The sequence below is a fragment of the Euphorbia lathyris genome, chromosome 1 (genome assembly GCF_963576675.1).
Source record: "Euphorbia lathyris chromosome 1, ddEupLath1.1, whole genome shotgun sequence".
Taxonomy (NCBI): Eukaryota; Viridiplantae; Streptophyta; class Magnoliopsida; order Malpighiales; family Euphorbiaceae; genus Euphorbia; species Euphorbia lathyris.
In genome coordinates, this window is record NC_088910.1 from 85,551,261 (window position 1) to 85,571,875 (window position 20,615).

At 35.4% G+C, this 20,615-nt stretch overlaps 1 protein-coding gene across 1 annotated transcript; it reads left to right on the top strand.

The window, feature by feature from the left end:
• Nucleotides 1–1,063: 1,063 nt before the first annotated feature.
• LOC136204810 (dihydropyrimidinase) lies at nucleotides 1,064–19,198 on the top strand. The gene is made up of 13 exons (XM_065995548.1): nucleotides 1,064–1,310; nucleotides 1,544–1,708; nucleotides 5,814–5,865; nucleotides 6,079–6,348; nucleotides 6,463–6,674; nucleotides 7,670–7,790; nucleotides 10,838–10,925; nucleotides 11,030–11,108; nucleotides 16,838–16,925; nucleotides 17,031–17,071; nucleotides 17,149–17,201; nucleotides 17,695–17,851; nucleotides 18,866–19,198. Exons 1-13 carry the CDS (start codon nucleotides 1,185–1,187, stop codon nucleotides 19,046–19,048), a joined length of 1,635 nt encoding a protein of 544 aa, XP_065851620.1. The 5' UTR covers nucleotides 1,064–1,184; the 3' UTR covers nucleotides 19,049–19,198.
• The last annotated feature ends 1,417 nt before the right edge of the window (nucleotides 19,199–20,615 follow it).

The window sequence follows — 20,615 nt, forward strand, 5'->3', positions numbered from 1 at the left end:
TCACTTTAATAAAAAAAACTAAACAAAAATACAACTCATAAACTATATAATTATTTCTAACAATAGTGATTCAGAAGGAGAATCAATTGCAATATCAACTGTCCGAGTAGACAAGATCCTCTCTGAAGATTTTCGGAGCTAGCTGGACATCTGTGGGAAAGGGCTGTCTGCGGCGGAAATCAGACGAGTGGTGGTCATTCTCTGGTAGCTGTGGTATCGGCGGAATAAATTCCTCAACGAGCACAAGTGGACCGAATCGAGGATATTAATTAACAAGGCTGCTGCTTTTATTCAAGAATACAACAATGGTATGAATGCTAACTCTACAAAGCCGACAAATAACCCGATGTCTAATTCACTAACCCGTGGTCTTGCAAGAATATGGAGCCCTCCTCGGAGCGGCGTTATAAAAATTAATTGTGACGCCAAAATTGGAATGAATGGCCGTGCGTGTAGGGCGGGGTTGGTTATTAGAAATGCGGCATGTGAGATTATGGCGTCGGCTGAAGTTCCCATTGGTGTTTGCACTTCAGTGGAGGAGGCGTAGATTCAAGCAATTCTTGAAGGGTTGCTACTTGCAAGGGATTGAAGTTTTAACGATATCATAATTGAATCTGACGCCCAAATTGTAGTGCAAAAAAGATGATTTTCCGAAGTCCTATCTCCTTTTTCTTGTAAGAAGATCTTCATAAATAGAGTTCTATTTTTCATAATTGTATTTTTTTCTTTTATGCATAAAGAAGGCAATAGAGTAGCTCATTCTCTTGGTGCGTGTGCCGTTAATATAAATGAACAATCTATTGTGTTTATGGAGAATTGCCCTGCCCCCAATTTGGCACTTATATGTAAGGATTCCAGACTTGCTTTTTATTAATCTAAGGTTACTGATTAAAAAAAATAATAAATATTTAGAGATTAATAAATTGATTATAATTTCTCTCTGCACTATTTTTTTCTTTTGAGTTTAACAATATTACTAATTTATTTCTTTGTTACCATTTCTCACAGAAAAATTCTGCCTTCCTTCAAAACCACATTTAAAAAAAATAAATAAATATAGGTTTTGCCTAGAAGAAACAAAAAGGGATACCATGCCGTGACGCTGTAATGTAGAAATGGAGCGGGATGGATGAATTATGAAAGTGAAATCTACTAGCCTCGCTGAATATGACCATTAGGAGTCAATGGCGAAGAAGGCGCTCAAAGAACAAGTGAAAAGTATGGCTTCCGCTTCCATTGCTTCTCCTTTTTATCTCTTCTCCTTTTCACTTCTCCTTTTTGCTTCTCCTTCGATTTCACAATCGAATCAGGTATTTTCTGCTAGATTTTCTGTTCAATCTTCTATTTCTTTCTTTTGTTGCTTAACCATTTCTTTGAGTTCCTTTCTCAATAATCAGTTACTGAACTGAGTTTATTTCTCACTAAAATTTGGCGTTGAATTTCTGTTTCCAGGTTGAAAATATGTAAGAAAAAATGTTCTAAGTAAAAGAAATTCAAATAATCGAAGTGTGTTTATGTTTGTTTATCAATGTTGATTTTGCAGTTCTGTGAAGATGAGACTGCATATTGTGAAGTTGGATATGGAATTCCATCATCATCATCAAAGCTCTTGATTAAGGGGGGAACTGTTGTGAATGCTCACCATCAAGAGGTTGCTGATGTTTATGTGGAGGATGGGATCATTGTTGCAGTGCAACCTAATCTAAAGGTCTAGTATTGCTATTATTTTTTAAACATATTTCTCGAATCATGTGGCCCCTTAATTCTAGCAACATATCTCTAGATTAAGTGCTGATTTGCACTTCTTTTGTAGACTTCAAATCCCTCTTTTGTCTTGGACTAAGTTCAGTGCAAATAATAATATAACAATATGCCCATAAACAGAAATTATTGCTGTATTTTGGCTCTTTTAATAGAAATGGGTTATATTTGATGTTTCCATACTCAAAGTGAGACATTATCATGTTAGGTATGGGAATGAACTCAATCAGGGGACTAGCTATTAAATGTGAATTCCTATCACGCTTTGGTCAATTTACGTATTTAACAAAATTGAATTTCAAATCTTTTTCATACTTCATTTAATCTTGGATGAAATTTTCCAAACATCCCAAGCTTAAGAAGAAAAAAAGAATGATAGAGATGATAATACGAATTAAGGGTAGAAAAGAAAGGAAATAAATGGAATACGTGGTTTTGGGCTCTTAGCTCGAGTTAGTGACAGGAAATAGATTATGGGATACTATACTCATAGTTGTTAAAGGCGCACTAAGGCGCTAAAGGGTCCTAGAGCCTAGGCTCAAGGTGTGCCCCTGAGGAACACAAGGCGCACAAAAAACAGTCTATTACTAATTAAAGCATATCAATATTTGATATCAATATCACTAATACTCTAATAGAGGGCGGGCCTTGGCGCAACGGTAAACGTTGTAGTCGTGTGACCGAGAGGTCACGGGTTCGAGTCTTAGGAGCGGTCTCTTGCCAAAAAAAAAAATTGGCGGGGGAAGGTTTGCCCCAGTACACCCTTGTGGTGGACCCCTCTCCGGACCCTCGCTTAGTGGGGACGTGTAGTGCTCCGGGCCGCCCTTTTATCACTAATACTCTAATACTAGTTACAGTACAAACAAAAAAAAAACACCCTTATGACCACCCAACCAAGACAAAACCACATAAAAACATAATACTAAATGTCAAAAACACCAAGTTAAGTTCATACTTCACAGAGACATTAACATATACTTAACGCCTTAACCTAAGTACCTAACTCATGCTACAATTCCAGGCTGCATGTTCTCTGCTGGTTCTTCTGTGCGTCACAGTTTCTTCTGTTTCTGTGTGTCGCAGCTTCTGTTTGAGTGGAACCTATTCTTTACGTGACTCTGATCTTAATCCCTCTCTAGTCTTTCTATATTTACGTCTCTTTGATATCTTATTTAGATCAAGGGTTAAGATTAAGTTATTTAAATTAGATTAGTGGTTGAGATTAATCAACCATTTGTTTGCAAAACAGTAAAGAAAGAAAAAAACCCTAGTGAAAACAGTATATGTTACTGAGGCGCGCCTTGACTCGGGCTCTGAAGCCCAGGCGAGGCGCACAAGACGCGAGCCTTTTAAACTGTGTCTCGCCTTGTGCAATCAAGGCTCACTACCTTGAGCCTTGCTGAAGATGCGCCTCAAGTGCTCCTGAGGCGTGCCTTTGACAACTATGTATATAGGTCTAGGAGGAGTGAGAAGGAAGGCAGCTTTTGGAATTTTAAATTTTGGGTGTTCTGTGCTTCTGCATAGCTTTTCCTTTAACTTTTCTTGTCTTTCTTATGTTACCAGTGTATTTTTTGGAGTTATTCACGTACTTGAACTAATTGTGTGTCAGTTCTTCTGTTCTATGTCCATTTGCTTGTTTAGTTGTGTGTTTCGAGATTTCTAACAAAAGATCAATAAAGCAATCAATTGCCCTTTTTGTTCTACTTGCATCTCCAACTTATTATAATGCTATTAATTATGATGCTTGATTGCCCATTGTCACAAGTACGATCCTGTATTATTTTAGAGAAAATAAAAAGTATTTTTTTATGGCTCTTTAGTAGTAACTAAGCAAATCTGCAATTTTGTTTTGATTGGTTATGAGAGAAAGTATATTAACAAATAGATTTCCTGCATTTTATGTGACCAATTGTGACAGACACATTTTTTCCTGTTAAGCTCCCAGTTGGAGAACATGTGTAAGAACAATTTTTCTTCCAACATAACCGTGAGGGGTAAATTCATTCCTTGACATTCTGTTGTAGTACATTCCTCCAAACTACCCAAAAATAGCAACACTAGTTATTTCTTGACTATACACAGTTCTATTTGACTTATTCTTTGGAACCTGCTTTTGCCCTAGAATTACTGAACATTAAATGATAAATATACTAGTTCCCATAATTTTTTTTTTGTATCAAAAGCTATTTGCAAAGCAACTATTTTTACTGTTTCTTTTACCTACATTTGCTCATATATTTGTTTTTATTTGTCTAGATTAGCAATAATAGTCTATATTTTCACGAATGAAGAATTTGAAAACTTGGATGCTACCATGTACTTTGTATCTCTCTCCAAACTTCTCTTGCGTGACAACCTCCTTCTCAACTCTAACAATTGGTTGGTTATAGGACTTTTCATCCAAACATTTTCTAACTTACCTTATGTATTGAACTACTTCTTCCCTATTGAATGTTGACTGTTAAACATGGTAAGCAAAAGATTCCGACTCCCTTTCTTAACCATGATAGAACTCTTGAAAGCATTTCGCTTGAAGTAAAATTCAAGCTATAAATTTTCCTTCCTTGTACCTCTGGAAAAGCCAGCTAGTTTGGTGACAGATAATTGGCTGATTATTATAGTTGAAATGCTTGGCTAGATATGTTTCATTAACAACTTATTGGACCAGTGGTAACTTTCAACCTAAGGCCTTGTATAGTGTGGAAAACATATGCTATTTTCCAGAAAAATTCTCCAAAAAGTTAGAAAAAGGAATACGTCGTTAAAAAGGAAAATCTAAACAGAAAAATGATGTTTTCCCTATTCTCTTTTAAATTCCACGGTTTTCCATCCCCTGAATGAAGCCAACAACAATCTCTCCTTTTTTCTTATTTATATCTTGTTATTGAAAATTCTTAATGAAAAGTTCAATTAATATTGAGCATGGTATTATTTAATAAAAAAAATAACTAATTGAAAGATTTAAAATATAAATATAAAAGATAGATAACTTACCATGCTTTAAAACCTTGTAGTTTTCCATTTAGAAAATGAAAAAAAATAGAAAACTAAGAAAATGGAAATAGAAATGGTTTTTGAAAACTAAACAAGCCTTAAGTGACAGAGAATATGCAAATAGTGGTAATAGTGGTGAGCTGCTAGATCAAGTTACACGTGGACTAGGGTGTTGAGAGTCTATATCCGTAGAAAGAAGAAAGAGGACCAAGGGAAAAAGGGGAATGTCACATCAGTTAGTTATGCCTAGGGAATGGGAATGAGGTGGCAGTAGTTAGTAATTCCTTTTTGTTGTATTTAGTGTAAAGTTTGTGTGAGGAGGAGAAAGGCTATTTTTGGATTGTTTTTCTGCATTAGAATGCAAGGCTCTAACTAGTGTGAAGAGGGAAGGTTCTCCCTGTGGGGCTTAGCCTATCCTTCCTATTGTTTGTCTCTTTCGGATTAATCAATACATTCTTCATTCCCTTCTTTTATCAATTTGTTCTTCTGTTCATCTAAATATTTCTGTTATAGTTTCTATCACTAAGCTTTCCCACCTCGACAGAAGTCAAAACTTTTGGGCCACTAGTTTTAGACTTCTTAAGTTAAAGTCTGTAGCCACTAATGTCTATAAAATTTGTAGATGACTTTGTGTATGTATCCTGATGGGTTTAGATTGCTGTTGCAATTGCAATTGCATATGCATATGATGGTAATGGAGCTGTTATAACTGTTACATGATGTCGGCCTTTTCTTTCTGTCAATCTTTTTTATGATACTTACAAAAGGTACAATATCAATTGATGGTAGAGGAATTCCCTAAAATCATTGATGTGCTAAAATAAATAATTTGAGTCATTAAGTTACTGTTATCATTATTACTAGACTAAAAACATTTCTTCTCTTCTGGATCTTGCCTTCATCGTTCTAGGTGGTGGACATCTGACATTTATTTAACTCTCTTTCCTATTGCCTAGTTTCCAGTTCCTTTCTTTTTTTTTTATCATCAGTTGGTATTTACTTTTCTTGTTTTCCCATTTTTTTGCTCTGCATTGAATCTTTTTGGCTGTCATTTGCAGGTTGGTGATGATGTTAACATTATTGATGCTTCTGGAAAGTTTGTAATGCCAGGTAAGCTCATATAATGATTGATTATTCTGCTGCTTTTGACTTTTATACAAGTGGAATCAAAATGATCATAAGGACTATTTTTTAACTTAGGAAGTGATTAAAAAATTATTGTTCAGCGCAATTTACTTCGTATACCTTGGGTAATATCATTTCAATGTATAATTAAAATAATCTGTTCTTGTTGACTGGAAATTCTTGCTGTATAATTAACAGGAGGAATTGATCCCCATACACATCTAGCCATGGAGTTTATGGGTACCGAGACTGTGGATGACTTCTTCAGCGGCCAGGCTGCAGCTTTGGCCGGTGGAACAACCATGCATATTGACTTTGTTATTCCAGTCAATGGCAATTTAATGGCAGGCTTTAAAGCGTATGAAAGAAAGGCCAAGAAGTCTTGCATGGACTATGGTTTCCATATGGCTATCACCAAATGGGATGAAGTTGTTTCAAGGGAAATGGGAATTATGGTGAAGGAGAAAGGTTGTTTTTGAAATTTTATTATATATCATCTGCATTTATGTAGATATGATCTATTCCTGCTTCTGTGTGTGTGTGCACATATAAATAATTTGCTTGTACATTTGGAATTTGTAGGAATCAACTCTTTCAAGTTTTTCATGGCATACAAAGGTTCCCTTATGATCAGTGATGAGCTTCTCTTAGAAGGTTTGAAGAGGTGCAAGTTGCTTGGTGCCCTAGCTATGGTTCATGCAGAAAATGGAGATGGCGTATTTGAAGGGCAGAATAGAATGATTGAACTTGGCATTGCTGGTCCAGAAGGGCATGCTCTTTCAAGGCCTTCAGTGGTAGACCTCAAACTATATTAACTAATTATGCTTTCTGGCCTTTTGGATTTATATTCTGCTATCAGATTTATTGTGAACAATCTGAAAATCTTGATAGTTCTTTGGTGCTGGTATATAATATGTACCTGTTCAGCCTGGGTTGCCTACCTACAAAAATACTGGGCTTTGGACATGCATTTTTTCCCTAGGGCCTGCTTGAAGTAAACCTGAGTAAGCCTGATTGATAGCTGTGTGGGTTTGGGAAGATAGTTTGCTTTAGGTTGGAACTGCTTCAATACTTAATAATATGTAAAAGCATATGTTTTTTTTTTTGGCCTTCGCTTGGAGAAATTTTCGGGCTCAGATAATCGGGCCAAAGCAATCTAGCATGGTGGTCTGGAGTTCGGTTAGCCCAGCCTGCATTTTGAATAGGTCAAGGTGCTAGTACATTATTCCTTATTCTCACTGGATTTGTATGGAGCTTGGTTAATTAGTTAACCTTAATAGTCTGATAGCAGTTTGTGGGATGGGGTATTTAATTCATATCTTTAGTTGAACTGGTTCCTTTTTCTCATCTATTAGCAAACGAGTGTCATTTCAATGAGTTTTTATTTATTTATTTTTAATTCACACTGATGAATACAATTGAAAAGGAATGCATTAAATTGGGGAAAAATGGTTGTTTATTTCCAGGTGCCTGGGTTAGTTTATTTTATGCACTTCAATTTATCTCCTTTAATTTGTGATATAGAGTTAGTTTATTATATATACTTTAAGTTGTCTCCTTTAATCGTTTTCATTAGCATTCATATTAACGTAAGATGGTTCTGTTAATTTAGGAATCTGAGAAAGGATGTCATCCAACTAATATATCTCTACTTGAAATTCTGATTTATAACATACGTGCATGCATAGCAAAACTGTAATCATATGCTCTGGTTTTAAGTTAATATTTAATAAACTATTTGAAAGATACTTAGGTTCCATGTAATTTAGATTGTAGTCTAATGTTGCAGCTTGAAGGTGAGGCAACTTCTCGTGCAATTCATTTAGCGGCTTTTGTAAACACGCCTCTGTATGTGGTTCATGTGATGAGCATTGATGCAATGGAAGAAATAGCTAAAGCTCGAAAGTCAGGTTTCCACTAATAACATATTAAACTTTAGATTCTATCATGTGGTCTTATTTTGCAGCTGTACTTGATTTGATAATATGGTTTGAATAAGAAAGGTAGTAAGTTTCGATCACTAATAACATATGGAATAACATGTCCGATAATGTTTCCCTTCCAAGGAGGTAGTTGACCATGATACACATAGAAAGAAGTATTTAGAATATATTATTTGTATTTTCGTTGTAATTCTTATGTCGCAGAATTAATCATCAATTTTATTGTTTGGGACTATGGGTAGAATTTGAAATTCATCAAGATTAGAAGTCATGATGTTTTTATGGAGAATATGTAATTCAACTGAGATGATCCAGTAGTCTCTGTGCTGCCCCTAATTGAACTCCTTGAACTTCATATTCTCAAACTAATAAATTTGGTGGGCTTCTGGTACCCGAGATGGAGGATCAACAGAAACCCCTTTTCATTTCTTTTATCCAAATTGTGGTATAAAAATATTCGCTGATCTAAGTGTCTCTGGCATTGGTGGAAAGGCATGAAAAGCTGAACCTAATATGAACTATAGTTCTTTGTCTACTTGTGGTTATATTAAGTCTTATGATTATGGTATTTGCACAAGGTTACTCTTTAATCATAATAGCTTGACTTAAGAAAATGAACCTTGACTTGTTAATGGAGCATATTAATGGCTTGTTATAGCTTGATGATCAATAAAATTTCCCTAAGATTTGCTCTGGTAACAAAACTTTAAGTTTAACTTTAATTATTATTATTTTTTTTGTTTTTGTGATTGAAATACTTCTACCCTATTATAGAAGTATGGTACAACTTTTACCAAAAGCAAAAATTAAATAATATAACTCACAATTCAATGTATTAACATCTCAATGAAGTTAGTCACAAAACAAACTGAGAAAACTGTATCTTTTTATTCTTTCTGATATGAAATCAACTTTGAATTAATGCGAACATTGTATTTTCTGATGGATATCGAACATGAGTTCGGTAAATTTACTTGATTGCGGCAACATTAGAGCTTAGAAACCTCTTACAAGTTGAAGTTTTATGAGCATAATAAATATTAGTGTAAATTTAATAATCATACCGGAACTTCATAAGAATACATATTCAAAAATTTTGTGCATGCTTTTCAACTGTTTTAAGATGAATTTCTGACTGTGTTCATCTACATATTGCCTCAAATAATGTTATACATACTATGTGATGTGTGCATACGTTGTTAAACGTAAACGTCTGAATGTCATTATTGAAAGAGGTTATTTAAATTGCAAAATTGTTTGTTGGACGCAGCAAACAATCCACATGCCTTGGAATATTTGCATTTTCCACTTTGGGAATATGTGTATCAAGTCTTATGTATAAGACAAGATATATCTATTCTCACTTTGTTGATTCACATTTTAACTAATGTATTCTTAACAAGATGTAGATATGGTTTCAACTGTAGGTCTCTTTGATTTGCTGACATGTTACAGTTCTAGTGTGTTAGATATTAATATGAATTGGGGTTTAACTATCAACTTAAATTTTTAGTTCAATTGGTTCCATGATATGGTATCAGAGCCTCTTTGACCAAATGATCAAGGGTTCGATTCCTGGCAACTCCATTTGTTGATTTAATTTCGACACATGCTAAGATGGGTCTCTGTTGTTCACGCTTCAAGCCCATGACATAGGGAATTTCGTGTCATGAAAGCAAGAATGTTAAGTGTTTGCTATAATTGGTTTTCTTGATAGGACAGTATACTAGGGGGTGTAGTGAAACATGATAATCATGATTTGTTTGTTGTTCATTATGATCCAGCCTTATTTTCCTGTTGATTCCGGAGAAATTTTCTTAGAATTAGGATATTGAATAATTTTAGTAGATTGTTCTACCCAAGGTAACCAAGGTTGAAGCAAGGATGATTGGTTTTAGAATACTTATAGGAATAAATTGAATAATTATATTTCTTAAAATCTAAGATACTAATTATAACTTTCCTGTATTTGTAATCATATTCAAAATACCAAATTCAACATAATATGTACATAGAGAATCTTATACTATAAAGGAGAAATAATTTAAACCTATCTGTGGTTTGACAAAATACAATAGTAGATTTTCATGTGTTATATAATCCTTTCATTAGTTTCACATATTTTTTCGGTTAAAACTTCTGTTTATTTGGTAAAATGGAGTCAATGCACTATGAAGTAAACATTGTATTGTACCCTTATTATTAAGTTTAAATGCATGATATCCATTTAATGCAGAAACTTGGATTGGACCTACTAGTGTATTTGGTAAAATCACCCAAATCTTATGAAATAATCTGTCCTTTACAGTTTGTCCCAGTGATAAGTAATGAGTCTCAAAAGATTAACAGCTACCATGTTCCTATAACTTGAAGCATGAGTTCCAGTTGTGTTACTCCCAAAGTTTCTGCATGATACCATTCCCAACTAGAGCATCTTTTGCTCTTAGTAATTCCATAGAATGGTAAGAACCTATATATATAGTATATATAGATACATAGATATATAGATGGATAGATAAATAGATAAAGATATATATATATATATATATATAGAGAGAGAGAGAGAGAGAGAGAGAAGAGAGAGAGAAAGCTGATCCTCAAAAACTGAAAAGCAAAAGAGTTTGTATTGGATAAATATATACTTCTTCTATTTGTCTCAAAATTTTCCTCACAAGCAGAAAGTATTTATTTGCTTGTTTTTTACGGAAAATATTTTACGGAAGCAGAATTGATTTTCATTCATGTGTTTTTTTTTTTTCTATGCTATGGTTTTCTGGAGACTTTCATATAATTGGTAATGCTTGAAATTCAACGTGTAGAACCTTTGGAGTTTGGACTATAGTAATTTAAAACGAACTGTCAAAATGGAATACTGAATGGGCTTTTGGATAAATGGGATATTTTCTGAGTTTGGTTCGTTTTCATATTTTTACTTGTATATCCTTTGATTGCTATATTTATTTGTTTTACGAAGTTGAAGGCATGAAAGAATGATTGCTTTCTTCAAACTGCAGGGCAGAGGGTTGTTGGAGAACCAGTGGTTTCTGGATTGGTTCTTGATGATTCTAAGCTTTGGGATCCTGACTTCACCACTGCATCAAAGCAAGAACCAGCATTACATACATTATTCGTTTAATTGTTTATCTATTTGAATTTGAACAGTCGGTTTATTTGAAATATAAGCATATACATATTTTCTCATTCAGGTATGTCATGAGTCCTCCTATTAGGCCATCAGGACATAACAAGGCCCTACAAGCTGCCCTTTCAACTGGAGTTCTGCAGGTTTCTTTCTTTTCAATTTTAACGCATGATAACCTTGGCTTGTAGCAATAGTGCTTCCTACTCACCCTTTACTCAACCTAAAGAACAGAAGATATCTTTAACTATCTCCCATCTAAAATTTTAAATGAATAGATAAAAATTGGTGATATTCATGTTATTGATTTTTCAAAAATTCAGATATTCTTCTTCTGTATCATAAGGGTCAAATTTACCCCTAAGATTATTAGGGAAGATCTATTTTTACATCTATCGTATAAAAGGGTCTAATGTTGCCCTAGTGGGAAAAATCCTAACTTAGTTTTATCCTTTTCCAAGTACATATCAACAACAACAACAAAGCCTTAGTCCCGAAATGATTCGGGGTCGGCTAACATGAATCATCATATAAAACCGTGAAATCAAGTCGTGTCAGTGACACAAATTCGCTCCCTCCACTCCGTCCTATCCACTACAATATTTTCCTCAATTCCCAGTAAACTCATATTACTCTTGATCACCCTCCTCCAAGTTTGCTTAGGTCTTCCCCTACCCCTCGCCACTACATCCCTTTGCCACTCTTCGGTTCTCCTAACCGTCGCATCAAGCGCTCTACGTCTCACAAGGCCAAACCACCTTAGTCGGTTTTCTCTCATTTTATTCTCAATAGATGTGACCCTTACTTTTGTCCTAATTATTTCATTACTCACCCGATCCTTTCTCGTATGACCACACATCCATCTCAACATACGCATCTCCGCCACCGACATCTTATGGATGTGACGGTGTTTCACTGCCAAACACTCCGTACCATATAACAATGCTGGTCTGATTGCCGTGCAGTAGAATTTTCCCTTCAATCTATTAGGCATGCCGGGGTCACAAAGGAAACCCGTAGCACTCTTCCACTTCGACCAACCAGATTTAATCCTATGAGCAACATCTCCATCTACTTCTCCATCCATTTGGATAATAGATCCTAAATACCGGAAGCAATCCGAGGCCTGAACAACTCTCCCATCTAGGGTGATTGTCCCTGCCTCCCTACTCCTATGGCCGCTAAACTTACACTCCAAATATTCTGTCTTACTTCGGCTCAACTTAAAGCCTCTAGATTCTAGAGTTTGTCTCCATAGTTCTAACTTCCTCTCCACTCCTTCTTTCGTCTCATCAACCAACACAATATCATCTGCAAACAACATGCACCATGGTATACCTGTTGGAAATTAGGCTAAGGTATAGCAGCGGAAATATAAATTTTTTAACCTATTACCATTTAACCCTAGGATCCGTTAATCGTTATTTCATATAAAGAAGGCTAAGAAGAATTACCTTTTGATGATCAATCTACCGTTGTTAATGAAGTGCCCACAACTCTTCTCCGAGTTCCCAAACACGAAATAAAACACGGGAATATTAATTTAGAATCAACCGTTGAATAGCAACCAAAGTAGATTGCCTTTAACTAATCAACACAAGATCAAGGATAAAAGAAATAGATGAAATCAATTGATCGGAAGGAAGCCGTAGAAAATCTCGTCTTCGAACTAGGGGTGTCGAAATTTTCTCTCTCCCGGTTGCACTGAGTATTTCGAAAATCTCAATAGGGTTTGCACTAGTGGATTTCGAAAATCCTAGGAGAGGGGTATTTATAATCTCTTGTATCTAATCCCTAGTTAGATAGAATTAGGTTACTGAATAGGAATTCAATTCGGAATAGAATTCCCAATTATTATCTAATTATATATCTAATATATTAAGGATAATAATAATAACCTTATTGGATAATAATAGGAGTATTATAATCTAATTAAAACTCATAACTTATTTATCTCTTAATTAATTTAATTCATAATCCTAATCTAATTAGGATTAACAAAAACAAATTAATTATTCATGTATTTCACTACATGAATTTCGACCCCCCCTTGGTCCATGGGCCTTATTGGGCTCAATTGGGCTTCCATCAATTAATTAACATCTATCTCTCTTTTAGGTTCCAAGTCTTATGTGTGACCCATTAGGTTCTTATTGCTTCTAGCCGTATGCAACGTTATTAAATAATTTTCAAAGAATTATATTTAATCTTTGCATAACGGAATGATGTACAGAGTATGTGATTAGCAAGTCCGTAATCATTCCCCAGAGCCATAAGAAGACAGGTTGATTCTGTCGTTAACCTTTCCGTATTAGTTACAGTATAATTCGATCCTTTATCAACTACATCCTTGAACTGAATCTTATGACTATGGATGATGTCAAGTCACATATAGCGAGACGTTCGTTTTACTTGTACAGGCCGAGTCAACTCAAATAGATAGGTTAAGTGAAATCTGTATTTCAAGTCTTAAGCTATCACCTTGCAAGGATTTAGAGTCGAGTCTTCCACAAGCGATCCTTGGATGTATCTCCCATTCATCGGGAGTGATAAATGCTCAATCCAATATATAACGATCCCGCAATCACTTCCTGTGATACCCAACGTCTACTGTTCACACCCCAGAGTCATCTCTGTTAAGGATCGTGTTACACCAGAGTCAAAGCGTCACATTCCGTAATCCAGAATACCAATTAATATTCCTTTGAGTCTGAGGATTACTTATACCTATTAATACCAATGAGATGAACATGTGACAAGGACGAATCTACCCATCCTGTTATCTCAAATCGGATCCCCAATCCTAATGAACTACTTTTCATCGGATCCATGTAACTGTCCAGATGTCTTTATATATGAAGCTTGTGAGATCAGCTTTCTGTCGGACAGAAGACATTGTTACATGCAAGTCTCAACAGTGATATATCAATCCTAAACATATCACTTGACTTGGGGTGGTTTTAAGTTTATTAGTTTATTATAAAGTTTTGTCTCACTTCATGCTTGTATGAACACTTTATAATCACTTTAAACAAACTTACGGATTTCCTTTTATTAGACTTTATTTAGTGCTTAAAAGGGATTGCCTTTATATAGTTATAAAACATATATGATATATCTCATTAAAACAAATGATATAAAAAACAATTCATTTACATTAAGTTTGTATCCTAGAACAATTGTCTATAGGACACTAAACTCCAACAATACCATCTTGAAGTGAACTTGTTAGTTCATCCATAACGATGGCAAAAAGAAATGGGCTTAGTGCGGAACCTTGATGCACTCCAATCGTAATAGGAAACTCTTCAGTCTTCCCAACACTAGTACGTACACTCGTGCATGCTCCCTCATACATGTCCTTTATGATGTCAATATATTTCCGCGAAATGCCTTTCCTTATCAAGACCCACCAAAGTACTTCCCTTGGTACCTTATCATATGTTTTCTCCAAGTCAATGAAAACCATATGCAAGTCTTTCTTCTTATTTCGATAGTGCTCCATTAATTGTCTCATTAGATGGATGACTTCTATAGTTGATCTTCCCGGCATAAAGCCAAACTGGTTTTCCGAGATCTTCACCGTCCTCCTTAGCCTTTGTTCGATCACTCGCTCCCAAAGTTTCATAGTATGACTCATTAATTTGATTCCTCAACAGTTGGCACAATCTTGGACATCGCCTTTGTTCTTATACAAAGGGATTAAGATACTTTTCCTCCATTCTGATGGCATCTTATTGTTTCTCCAAATTTTGTTAAAGAACGTCGTCACCCATTCGATTCCTCTCTCTCCCAAACATCTCCAAATCTCAATAGGGATGCCATCAGGTCCTACTGCTTTCTTCAACCTCATCTTATTTAATGCCATTTTGACTTCTCCCTTTTGAATTCTCCGCAGGCATTCATGATTTATCTTATCGTGAGGGATACTTATATCTCCAACATCTTGACTGCGATCTCCATTAAATAAGTCATCAAAATATGACCTCCATCGTTCCTTGATATCCTTATCTCCAACTAGGACTTTCTGGTCCACATCCTTCACACATTTAACTTTTCTGAGATCTCGCGTCTTTCTATCTCTCATCCGAGCAATTCTATATATGTCTCTTTCCCCTTCTTTCGTATCCAATCTTGTATACAGATCCCGATTCACCTTTGCTCTAGCATCTCGTATGACCTTCCTTACTTCCCTTTTAGCCTCTTTGTATTTTTCGTAGTTCTCGTCACTTCTACATTTCCCCAATATTTTATAGGATTCTCGCTTACTCTTTACTGCTTGTCGTACTTCTTCTGTCCACCAAGATGTGTCCTTACCCGGTGGCATGCTACCTTTAGATTCCCTTAGAACTTCCTTCGCTACTTCCCTTATACTATGCTCCATCTTAGTCCATATCGAATCTATATCTAAATCCATATTACAAGTCCAAATATCTTTTTTGGTCATTTCATCCACAAAATTTTTGTTGATTCTCCCCTTGCAACTTCCACCACTTAATCTTAGTCTCCACTTGTGGTGTTCGTTTTCTTATACATTTCCTACTTCGAAAATCAAGCACCACTACTCTATGTTGGGTTGTCATACTCTCACCAGGGATCACCTTACAATCAATATAACTCTTTCTCCAAGCACTCCTTACTAAGAAGAAGTCAATTTGGCTCGCAATACCGCCACTCCGATAAGTCACTAAGTGGGATGTTCTCTTCATAAACCATGTGTTCATGATACAAGTCACAGGCTGATGCGAATTCCAAAATATCATTTCCTGCTTCATTCTTATCTCCAAAACCATACCCTCCATGAACACTCTCAAACCCATCTCGCTTAGAACCCACGTGTTCATTGAGATCACCCCCCAGTACCATCTTTTCATCCCTAGGAACCTGTTGCACCACTTCCTCTAAGTCCTCCCAAAAAGCTTGTCTTATAGAGACATCTAATCCTATTTGTGGCACATATGCACTAATGACATTCACAACCTCATCCCCTATCACTAGCTTAACACTCATAATTCTATCGCTCTTCCTAGACTCCGCTACTACATCATCAATATACTCACGATCAATAAGAATACCTACTCCATTTCTACCCTTATCCTTTCTTGAGTACCAAAGCTTATAACCCCAAGGAGCTATCTCTCTAGCCTTGGCTCCAACCCACTTGGTTTCTTGTAGGCACATTATATTTATTCTCCTCCTCTTGATAACATCTACAATTTCAGCTAATTTTCCTGTCAATGAACATATGTTCCATGTCCCAAAGCGTAACCTACTACCCTTACCCCTACCCCTACCATTACCGTGGACTAGCTTATTTACCCGCAACCCTTGCATATTTGACACCACCCCCGGGTCCTGGGGTGGCGCGCCGCTTCGGGGCGACGACCTAGCAACCCTTGCACATTTATCACTACACCCGGGTCTAGGAAGTGTAGCGCGTCGCTGAGTAGGGAACGCCCCCACGATATTTATATTGTGGTTCATGTCATAAGATGTGGCTAAGTTTTACGCTGGCCGCTACAAACCTACCGCAACCCTCCTCCTTTGTCCGGGCTTGGAACCGGCTGTAAAGGCCACCAAGTGACCCTCATAGGCGGAGTTTTCCAAGTACATATCGACAAACCAAAATCTGCGATAATTACGTGCAGATTTTCTGATTCAATCCCTTGGAAAAGAGTAGAACTGAGCTAGAGTTTCTACGATGAGGGCAGCATGAGAGTGCTTTCAAGTAAAATTGATTTTCTCCAATAACTATAATGGCAAAAATTGGCCCTTGTCCCCCTATGCGTCTCTGCTTGCCTAAGAAGTCCTTGTTAATATTTACTTGGTCTTATTATCTGTTCCTCGGCGTAATCTTAATCTTTATATTTTGCAGCTTGTAGGTACTGACCATTGCGTATTTAATTCCACACAAAAAGCTTTTGGGATTGACGATTTCCGTAAAATCCCTAATGGTGTCAATGGTAATTAAAAAAAGGTTCTATAAATGCCAAAAACGTATTTGCGCATTATGGTGGCTTTCTTTTAACGCTTTCCAATTTTGCTTCTCTTGACATTTGGGAATGTAGGAATTGAAGAGAGAATGCATTTGGTTTGGGATACAATGGTGGTAAGCTAGTATAGACTCTTCAATCCTTCTCTTGGATTGTGAAATAGTTTCACTATCAACATATCCTTATCTTTCAGGAATCTGGCCAAATTTCTGTCACTGATTTTGTGCGGGTGACAAGCACTGAATGGTATGTTATGCCATTTAATCTTTAGATTGCATATCAACAGTCTTAGGATTTGTTATTTAGCTAAGGATTATAAAGAAGAATAGGGTTATGGTACACTTCAACCCTCATTTTTTTTTCGAAAATCATATTAATCTTTAATGTTTTATTTTTATTCTTTCCAAACATTTCCCTCAACATTTTTACCCAACTCAATTTTATCCTTTTCTAATGGATCCTTATCAAAAGATCTCAATTTGTTGGTAAATTTATTGGCAACTACCGACAAATTATGACTCGTTGGTGTTTAATTTAAAGTATGCAAAATTAAGCTGGGGAAAAAACATCGAGGGTGAAATTGAAAAAAAATATAATGTGATTAGGAGCTAATATGAGTTTCTCCTAAAACATTGAGGATTAAATTGTAAATTAACCCTAGAGAAATACCTGAGACCTGAGTAATAAATTTGAGCTCTCCGAACTAATTAAATATTTAATTGACCCCTACAAATTTTAGTGCTAGGATCTTCAATATATATCCAAGAAAAGGAGCAATTCTTGTTGGATCAGATGCAGATATTATTATACTCAACCCAAACTCAAGTTTCCAAGTTAATGCAAGATCTCACCACTCCCGAACAGATACAAATGTATATGAGGATAGAAAAGGGAAGGTATGTCCTCTACACTAGCATCATTTATCTTTCATTATTATTATTATTATTTTTAAATTTGAAATTAAATATATTATATGTATTGCTGTATGAGTAGGGACTTGCTTTGCTTTGATTGAACAAGACCAGAAATATGATTGAAGAAAACATATTCTCTGGTCTTGTTCGATCAAACCAAAGCCATATAATACGTAACTTGATTCTGATTATAAAAAAAAAAAAAAAAAGCGGCCCGGTCGCATTACGCGTCCCCGCTGAGCGAGGGTCCGGGGAGGGGTCCCACCACAAGGGTGTATTGGGGGCAAGCCTTCCCTTGCCAATTTAATTGGCAAGAGGCCGCTCCTAAGACTCGAACCCGTGACCTCAGGTCACACGGCAACAACGTTTTACCGTTGCGCCAAGGCTCGCCCTCTTGATTCTGATTATAATGTGAGAAAAATGCCTTGGGTATTAGAATTAGATGCTTTCTTGTGAAACCAGATTTCTCGTCTGCTATTTCACGGTACATTTTCATTTTCATCCATAATGGTTACATTCATGTTTACTTATATGCTATTTATTTCTCTGGTGAACTTCATTTCGCACCCTTAAACATGGCACTGGATCTCATTTTAGCCCTTAAGCTTCAATTTACCTCACTTGTTTCAAATATAACATACTAGTTTTGGTCAAATTTGACTATACATCGCTGTAAAGACATTCACACCCTTTTAGTTTTAACTTTTGTCTTAAGTAATTTTCTTTTTAATTGTATTATATATGTATATTTCGAGAATAAATTAAAAATATTAAGTGGAACTTTAGTATCAGGTAACTTTGAGGATAATAAAAAGTTCATTTAAAAACGAGAACCTTACTATCTTGGCAGTAATGTTTTAGTCAATTTTTAACTAAAGACGTTTATATAAGTGCATGTTTTTTTAAGTCTCTAAATCGAAATGAAAAGGTTAAATTAATCAGAAACGATTTTAATTTTTGTGAGAATGCATAAGATATACTAGTTTGTTGTTTCAGGGAAAGGTTGAAGTGACAATTGCTGGGGGAAGAATAGTCTGGAAAGACAATAAGTTGAAGGTGTCTCCTGGTTCTGGCAAGTATATAGAAATGCCTCCTTTTAGTTATCTTTTTAGTGGGATTGACAAGGCTGATGCTTCATATCTTTCTTCCCTCAATGCTCCTGTAAAGCGTTTCAGATAAGGTAAATCTTAGGAGTTGGATCCAATCAAAATCAACTTGTAATATAGAATAATAGGACTTATGTCATTAGCAGTCCCTTGCACTTTTATAATTTTATAATCGCGTTAACTGTTCTTCTATTGAAAAATAATAGAAAAACTGGTTGCTTTCCGTGTTATCTTGTTAAGCCCCTCTTTCTTGGGCATGAATGAACACCCGCTTGAAAAGTGGGGACAACGTTTATTCGTAACCTGATTACTGACAGCGTTCGGGGCAAAAGCCATTCCACCAAGCTCACACCTTAACGTAAGGAAGTTTCCCCGCTGTGTTAATATATTTATTTAAGAGCTATTTACTAAATATACTAGTGAAGTAAATTTTATATTTATTCCTAATCCTATTCGTATTGCTATGTCATGCTTGGTCGTGTTGAAGATTGAGACCATAGGAAGGTAAACTTGAGTAGCTTATTCATTTGTTTACGCACTATATTTACTGCTTGATGATTTTACCCAACAATAAATCCTAAACAATCAAAGATTGAAACTTTTCCGTAGGGAAGTTGAGAAAAATTATACGATGAAGGTCACAAGACTTTTTTTAAGAGGATGAGTTCGAAACAACTTCTCATTTCTGATTTTAGAGATGTACTAATTGAGCTATACGTTTTTAGTTGAAGGTCACAAAATACTTGAACTGATATCGGTATAATAAAAGAGGAAGTCGGTATGTAGAAGAAAGAGATTGAGATTATAAAGATTAATATAAATTGTGAGATTGATAGTGATAAGCTGAAAGAGCAAACTAACAAATCCCCAATTTTTATCTCTTCTATTTTTTCATGTGATTTAATGCCCACTCGTTAATTTTGTAGTTCTACTTGTGGTTTCTAAGATTTTGATTTTTGGTGGTTAGGACAAGAAAGATGGAAAAGATCAATGGCAATAAGAAGGTGACGAAGGGATTGTTAATTCAAAACTGAATTGATATTTAAATTTCAATTTGGTTTAAACGAAACATGTTTGTCAACTCTAAAAACCATTTTGACTTTTAATCCATTCGTTCACCTTATAATCAAGGGATTTTTTAGGAAAGGTTTGATGCAACTAAAAATTAAATATCAAATGCTTGTTGTGTCAAAATAAAAGAATATGAGTATAATACACTAAAAATCAAAAGATCAAGGATCTTAAAATGTTTTTTTTGGACTAATCGGGGATAATATATTCAAATAGGCACTATTTATTTGTCTAGAATACGAGTTCTCATATTAGGTACTACGTCCTCCATGTCACATGGAAAGCCTTGTGATTGTACTTAATAAAATATGGTGATTATAAAAAAAAATAAAACATGGTGAGATTTCTAATACTATACGCGGATTCATTTTACACTTGACAAAATATGTATGATCCTTATTTGACATGGGGAACCCGATACTTCTAATGATTTTTCTTAAACTATATTTTTTTGGGGGGCGTTATCTGAGTTATATATTTGAATATATGCATATTTCGAGTAACGAGATTATTAGTACATAAAAAGATGTATACTTCTTCCAGCTTATATATTATTATATTTGACTAAA

Coding starts and splice junctions, on each gene's coding strand:
- LOC136204810 (XM_065995548.1), top strand. CDS start 1,185: ATGGCGAAGAAGGCGCTCAAAGAACAAGTGAAAAGTATGGCTTCCGCT. Junction 10,926..11,029: donor GACTTCACCACTGCATCAAA/GCAAGAACCAGC, acceptor TTTCTCATTCAG/GTATGTCATGAGTCCTCCTA. Junction 17,852..18,865: donor ATGAGGATAGAAAAGGGAAG/GTATGTCCTCTA, acceptor TTGTTGTTTCAG/GGAAAGGTTGAAGTGACAAT.